The sequence below is a fragment of the Ctenocephalides felis genome, unplaced genomic scaffold, assembly GCF_003426905.1.
Source record: "Ctenocephalides felis isolate EL2017-DRISC unplaced genomic scaffold, ASM342690v1 CF-g0.4_SCAFFOLD_03571, whole genome shotgun sequence".
NCBI classification, from domain to species: domain Eukaryota; kingdom Metazoa; phylum Arthropoda; class Insecta; order Siphonaptera; family Pulicidae; genus Ctenocephalides; species Ctenocephalides felis.
The window spans coordinates 19,427,593-19,435,148 of NW_020539725.1; the positions used below are offsets into that span (position 1 = coordinate 19,427,593).

The 7,556-nt window shown below is 28.7% G+C and overlaps 1 protein-coding gene across 1 annotated transcript; it reads right to left on the reverse strand.

Moving 5' to 3' along the window:
- LOC113385733 (peroxisome assembly factor 2) lies at nt 1-6,185 on the reverse strand. The gene is made up of 9 exons (XM_026623573.1): nt 6,097-6,185; nt 2,793-3,849; nt 1,766-2,150; nt 1,531-1,698; nt 1,277-1,423; nt 766-918; nt 534-693; nt 272-411; nt 1-200 (listed from the first exon to the last, which is right to left on the reverse strand). The coding sequence occupies exons 1-9, from the start codon at nt 6,183-6,185 to the stop codon at nt 1-3; spliced, it is 2,499 nt and encodes an 832-aa protein (XP_026479358.1).
- Between the last annotated feature and the right edge of the window lie 1,371 nt (nt 6,186-7,556).

Below are 7,556 nucleotides of genomic sequence, written 5' to 3' on the forward strand. Positions count from 1 at the left end.
TCATGATGTAGCTCTATGATCTAAATTACCTTCACCCACATATTTTTTATTATCATGCATTTTTGTTTTATTTTCGTTTATCATTTGCTTAAAGTAGATCATATCTTTTGCGCTCACTGAAGGCACAAATTGTTTTATAGATAATTCAAAATCTTCCAACGATACTTTAACATCTGCGGCAGAATATCTGTGTCGCAAATCTGTTGTTAAAAATAAAACAATATTTTTTTAATTTCAAATGTTAAATACAAAATAGATAATATAAGCATACCTTGATTTGAAATCTGAAGCAATCGTCGTACTGCATTAATCCAAGCTTTTGAACAAATTGAATGCAAGTCAGCACCTGACATATCATATTTAAGCAACTTAGCTAAATGTTCTATTTTGACATCTGAATCTAAGTTGAACCTTAAAAAAATTAATAGAGTATCAGATAAAAACTATCACAATTATCATATAAAAAAATATAATAATAAAATTCTTCAATTAAAAATAAATTATGAATTTTATAGTACATGCATTTAACATACTTGCTCAATATAGTTTCTAAAACTGTGGCTTTAGAATTAATTGTTTCACACAACCCAACATATAGTAACTTGTCTAGTCGACCCGGCCTCAATAATGCTGGATCTAATAAATCGGGTCTATTGGTGGCTCCAACAATAAATAACGTATGAGACTCGGAGTCTATGGATTAACAGATAGATCATAAAACTATTAGTTAATATAAAATATTTTTTAAAATGATTTAGAAATTACCATTTCCTATGCAATCCATTTCTGATAAAAGTTGAGCAACTATACTATCCATTACACCTCCAGAATCGCCTTTGGCTCCACGATTAGGTGCCAAGGAGTCCAACTCATCGAAGAAAATTACACATGGAGTAGCTGCTCGTGCTCGTTCAAACACTAGAATATTTGAAAAATCTTTAAATCAATATATAATTATGTATCAAAATGAAATTTATTTTGTCTTTAGTTTTAAAACTTCGTATTAAATTGCGAAAATTTCTCATGTATTACAAAGCAGAACAATGATTTTGATAGATTGGAATAGCATTAATAGTATTTGATACTAATTTTAAGAAAAGATTGGGATATTATAAAAAAAACATAATATTATCAATATAGTAATTAAAAAAAATCTTATTCATGATGTTGGATATATTAATAAAATGAAGTCAACATATTAGTCTAAAGATTGGGATATATTGTTAAGAAAATATTCTGAAAACTCCTATTGCATTCTAAATAAACGAAAACATACCATCTCTAACATTTTGTTCTGATTGTCCCACATACATGTTCAAAAGTTCAGGCCCCTTAACTGAGAGAAAATTGTACTTTGATTCGGTGGCAATTGCTTTAGCAAGTAATGTTTTTCCAGTGCCAGGCGGGCCATATAGAAGTATTCCTATATAAATAACATTTATATAAAATAATAATTATTGATTATTATAATAATAATAATTAATATTTTGTTATTCATAAGTATTAATAAATAGTATTTTCTGATCTTACCTGATCTCTTTGAATTGCCTGAATTTAAGATATCCAATCCACCAGTTGGATTCTTGATACTTTTCATAATTTCTTCTTTAAGATCAGCTAATCCCCCAATGTCTGACCAAAGAACTTTGGGCACTTTAGGAGCACCAATACTATCTCGATAAGAGTTGTGCATGTGACCTATACATAATTATAATATGGAACTATAAAAAATCAACAAACGATTTTAGTAATGATAATATCTCACCTAAAGTGGCATTAAAAGCATTTTCATCAAGTGATTCTGACCTACAAGTATTGTTTTTTATTGATTTCGTAACCAATATTTTCAAATCTCCAAATAAAAATCCGGCCGTTTGTGAAGCCAAATTCGCAATTACTTCAATATTTATAGATAAACTATTAGTTTGAAAAATCCATTTGAGCATTTCTTGTCTCTCGCTTTCAGAAGGTGGTTTCACAATAATAGTCTCTAAAAATATTCTTTGTAATGTTGCAGGCAACGTTTTATTGTTATACAACGCTATTACAATGATTGGATGATTGTTGTTAGTTAATAAATTTCTCAGTTCTTGTTGGAACGTATTTATCAGTCTCATGTCTAATTGGTTGTCATGATCAACTCCAAACACCTAAAAAGAAAAATCTTAATTTACTATTTCAATTATATTATTACGAATGTGAAATAAGAATTATAAATAAATTAATTAAAAACAATTCCTAACAATATAAATTCATGTATCTCTTATTACATTGGTAAATCATATATGAAAAATTAGGTTTTCATTTCAAAATAAAAGTAACAATAATGATAATCAAATCATATTTCTTCAATTGAATAAAATTGAGGTTTTTGTTTACTTAGATATCGCAATATAATATGTTGATAGAAAACTCAATAACTTTTACCGATACAATATAACACATAACCAATAAGACATATTTGAATTGGTTGCAGAAAGTCTGACATATAATAATAAATTATTTGAACTCAAGTCGTACAATATTAAAAAATATTCATCAGATTAAGAGTGGCTTTTAACTCAATGAACAAATATTATTTGTTTATAGACAAAACACATTTTTAGAATTCATGTGCTAGAAACAGTTATTTAATATTCATTTTTGCATAAGCATAATAAATATTAATATTCAATGACCAGAGAAGAAACAAAATCTTTTACATTTTAACATCTTAGTTATTAGCAAACAAAATAATTCTAAATAATTTTTGTAAAATGTTTGAGCTATTAAAATAGGCTAATATAAGTTACCTCAAAATTTTGTAAGCACATCACTACTGGTGCAGCAATTTTAGATCTTTCAAACGCATATTTAATTTTTGATTCACTTTGTGCTGTAGTAGGACACATAATTTCTGAGCAATCTACATTAAACTGCTGAATTCCAAGAACACTTGTAGCTGATTCAACAATAATCTTTTTTCCTACTCCGTTTGGTCCTTGAATTAAAAATACTGGTTGTATGTGTACTAAGCAATGATTGTTGATGATAGATTGTAAACTGTCAAGTAAAGTTTGATGGTAACCGATTAGACCATTTGGACAAGTGGTTATAATATTATATCGATGATGTTCAATAAAATATTTGACTATATCTTGTTCGGTTTCTTGATGATCATTGTAATATGATGAACATTTGTTTGGTAATAAAGATGATACATTTTGCTGTTCTTGTATAGTTGTCAACTCTTTAACAATAAAATGGCCTATATCTGGATTTCGATTACCAGAAACCGTAACACATTTGAAGTACATTGACTGCAATGTATCACAGATATTCATGTATTTGAAATAAGCATTTCCTGCAGTATCTTTAGTTAGAGGAATCTCGTATATATCATCAGCATAGACCAACTTGGGTGAACTAAAGTAAATTCCTAAGGCAGTATGTTGCAAATCAGATGGAATTTCTAATGGAGTCTTAATAAAAGATAATAGCAAATCATTTGCGACTGTGGGTATGGTGCCTTTAAATGGTTCTAATAAAACATGATCGAGATTCTGAATATCTTTCAAAAATCTTTTCAAGTTGAAGTAAGTATTTTCGGACAATATAATATTATGTACAGGACATAAACAGGAATCTTTGATCGGTACAATTCTATATTGGTTCTTGCAGTCATCATCTGTATTTTGTATTAATTTTACCCAGTTATGTTTGGTTTTGCTCGATAAGTATTTATAAACAAATTTCGACACAATAAAAACTGATTCTTTATCACATAATATTTTATCGTCTGAAGATGATTTGATCAAAATATCAAAAAGCTTTTGAGGAACAACTTGCAATTGTAACTTTAATGGTTTACTTTTATAGTAAAATAAATTATAAAATGCACATAAATTTATAAATAGAGGAAATGAATACAAAGGATATTTAGGATAAATTAATTTGAGAATAAAATAATAAAAATCATTTGAAATCATATTGTATAGTTCAAATACACATTTGCATACATTTAGGTTAAGATAAAAAGTAACGTTAGTTTTGAATTAAAATATTTGTTGTCAATTTTCATTTTAGGCATAAATGTTATTTAAGTAGCTTGTTTGATTTTAATTAACAATAACTGCTATTACATTTTGTTTAATTTATTAAGTGTCACATTATGATATCAAATTCCATTTTTAACCTTTCAACTGAACTTTGATTGTTTGGTTATTTGCAAAATCTGTCAAAGCGCCATCCATGCAACTTGGTTCATATCTTGGATACTCGCGTAATTCAAATTAATTATCAAAGAGAGCGCAAATACGAATTTAACCAGTGGGGTGAGTGGCATCGTGCCTTAAGGCAAATTGCTGGAACTTCCCGTACCGTAACGAAATGTTCGAGGAATACTGAATGTTTTCAAATAGATTATTATAAATATTGTAACATTGTCTAATATTTATAAGAATTATATAAACTTAATTGCAAAGTTGAAATTATTTGTTTAAAGTATATTATTAGAACTATAGTCAGAATTAAAAATAAAATCTGAATTATTTTCGATATACAAAAAAAATTAAAACAAAAAAAAAATTGAAAAAAAAAGTTAATTTTTTTTTTCCAAAATCAATCATTTTCTTAAGACAAGCAGAAAGTTCTTTGAATCATTTAAATCGGGCGCTTAGTTCACTCGAAACCTGCCATTTTTTGCACATTTAGCTCCGTATCTTTGAAATGGCTGGGCCTGCCTTTGCCAAAAACTAATAAACACTTCTCCCAATCATTACTAATTGAATGTTTTTTAGAGCATTCAAATCGGATACTCCGTTCTCTCAAAAACTCGATTTCTATTTTCTGCACTCTTTGCTCCGTACCTCCGTAACGGCTGGACCTGCCTTTGCCAAAAACTAATCAGCTCTTTTCCCTATTAATATGAACCGAATGTTTTTTGAACCATTCAAATCGGTTGATCCGTGCGCCCGAAAACGTGACTGGAAATTTGTATCCATACATACATACACACACACACACAAAATGCCAAAATGTTCAGAAACCTTCAAAACGTCGAGAAATGTAAAAATTTTCAATTCCGATTTTCGGCCTATTACAATAACTTACCCTACGGGAAGTTAAAAAACGGTTTTCTAATTTAATTTTTAGCGAATATACATTTATCACTATATTATTCAAACTTTATAACTACATTTCTATGCACTAATTTCACAATATTTCCTGTAAATCTTAGCTTTTGAATTGGACAAATTATTTTAATAATCCTAAATTACCCTTGATAAACCTAATTGATTTTACAAAGTCAAATATTGAATTGACATTGTACACTATATTGAACTCTTTTTGGCTATTTGTGTATTATGAAAGCTTCGACATGGCTTAACACTATACATCATCAAGTTGTAACGAGTCATTGATATAACTATATTGGTGGCTGATTTATTGATACTACTTCTAGACATAACGGATGAAAATGCAGACTAATTTCAAAATCTGGAAAAGAAATATAATGCTCGGCCAATTGCATCAAAACATTTTTTTATGGCTGGTAAGCAGGATGACGGACTTCGAGCTTCATACAATAGCCTTCTGTTAATTGCTCAAACTAAATGTTTATTTATCTATGAGGTAAATCACACCATTAGAGAATCGTTAATTTTGCCAACGATAAAATAAGTTATAACTACTGTGCGACATAAACCAGGAAATGAATACAAAGGATATTTAGGATAAATTAATTTGAGAATAAAATAATAAAAATCATTTGAAATCATATTGTATAGTTCAAATACACATAATATATCAATAATATTTTGCGGCAGATAATATATCAAAATTCCTTTGAGCAATAGTTCTGTGCAAAGACAAATGAATGAAATGGCTGGAAAAATTGAAATCAATCAGAAAAAATGAATCAAAAATTCAAATTGCTGGAAATCATTGTGCAATCATTTGAAGTCTTAGCTACTTTTACACCAATTGAATTATTCCACTTTACCAACTGATGAAACATTGTTCTTGTCTTACGTGAGGTTTATTTAAGATGAAAAAGTATGTATACATGTTAGATATTTAAAGAAAGACATTATATCGGTCAAGAAAGATTAATACTTGAATGAAATTCCTAATGTTCTTTCTGTGCATTTGCGTGAGGCAGCATCTTGTTGCCAGAAATGTAAGTGAACGATTGTATCAAGCATTGCAACATGTCATCAGAGCAGTTAATAAAATCCACAACAACTCTTTTTTTTTTTTTTGATTTATTTTTCATAGAAAGCTATACAAAGTACATTCAGCTACATTTGTGACAGTTATATATTATTTGTCTGCGTGAGAAGGATCGCTATCCTGCGATAGCGCCTTCATAGATGTTATGTTATATTCTGTAGTAAATCATTGCAGATTCTTTTTTTGAGACGCTTTGGTGATGTCACAAGTCACAATAGAAAATAAACTCCTAATATAGAAGACAATTATTAAACCAATATGATCCTACGGCCTACAACTATGGGGTGCGGCCAGTAAATCGAACATAACTATTCTACAAAGGTTCCAAAATAAAATTTTGAAAGAAATCGTGAACGCTCCAAAATACGTTCCCAATTCGTTGATACATCAAGATCTCAGAATTCGAACTATAGAAGAAGAAATTAGTCTTTACAGCACCAGATACAAAGCTCGTCTAAGTCGTCATCCAAACGTATTAGCGTCAGATCTGCTTAAGCCTTTACCACCATAACAACTCTTTAAATGAGAGATTGTTCAATCAGCTTCGTACCGCTAATTATGAAGTCAAAAAAAGAAATTGTCTGACCCGATTTTACAATCTGTTTGACTCTGTGGTAGAGTTGTTATGGATCACATCGGAACCTGATCATATCGAAAAATAATCTATCATATCTCACAGGCTTTTAAGCATTGCTTAATAATATGAATCTCCAACTTCAAGGCGATGGATTGAACTTGATAAAAACAAAAAATGTCATCGCTGCTTCTGTAGCCAATCTGCTATTATGCAAGAAGAATATCGGAAGACGAGATTTTCATAATTTTCCAAATTTGAAAAATCTTCTTAGTAATTTTTTGAAAGATTTCAGGATATTTTAAATTTAGAAATATCAGGCTGGGTGTTAGACCCATTTATATATATATTCATTTTTCATTAACAGCATTAACAGCATTACATGGTTAATAATAATATTAAAAAAATGAAAAGCTGAATGAGTATTACTATTTACATAAATATTCAAAATAGTTAAACATACAACAATCATATTATATATCATAATAATCATAATGATCAAAGATACTTTAATTAAATATTAAATTAATCTTATTATTCCCATGGAGGAAAATATTAAAAAAATGGAAATACTGAGAAAAGTTTCAAAAACTGCACAAATCTAATTTAAATGGGATTTATGTACTAGATTATTTATTTATATTAAAATTTCTGAAATATTTGTGTATTGACTATATTTATACCAGGGATAAAATAGTAAAATCTTCATATTTTTTGGAATAAAAGCAATATAATGTACCAGGTTCAGAACCAGGATTTTCGTGCATAT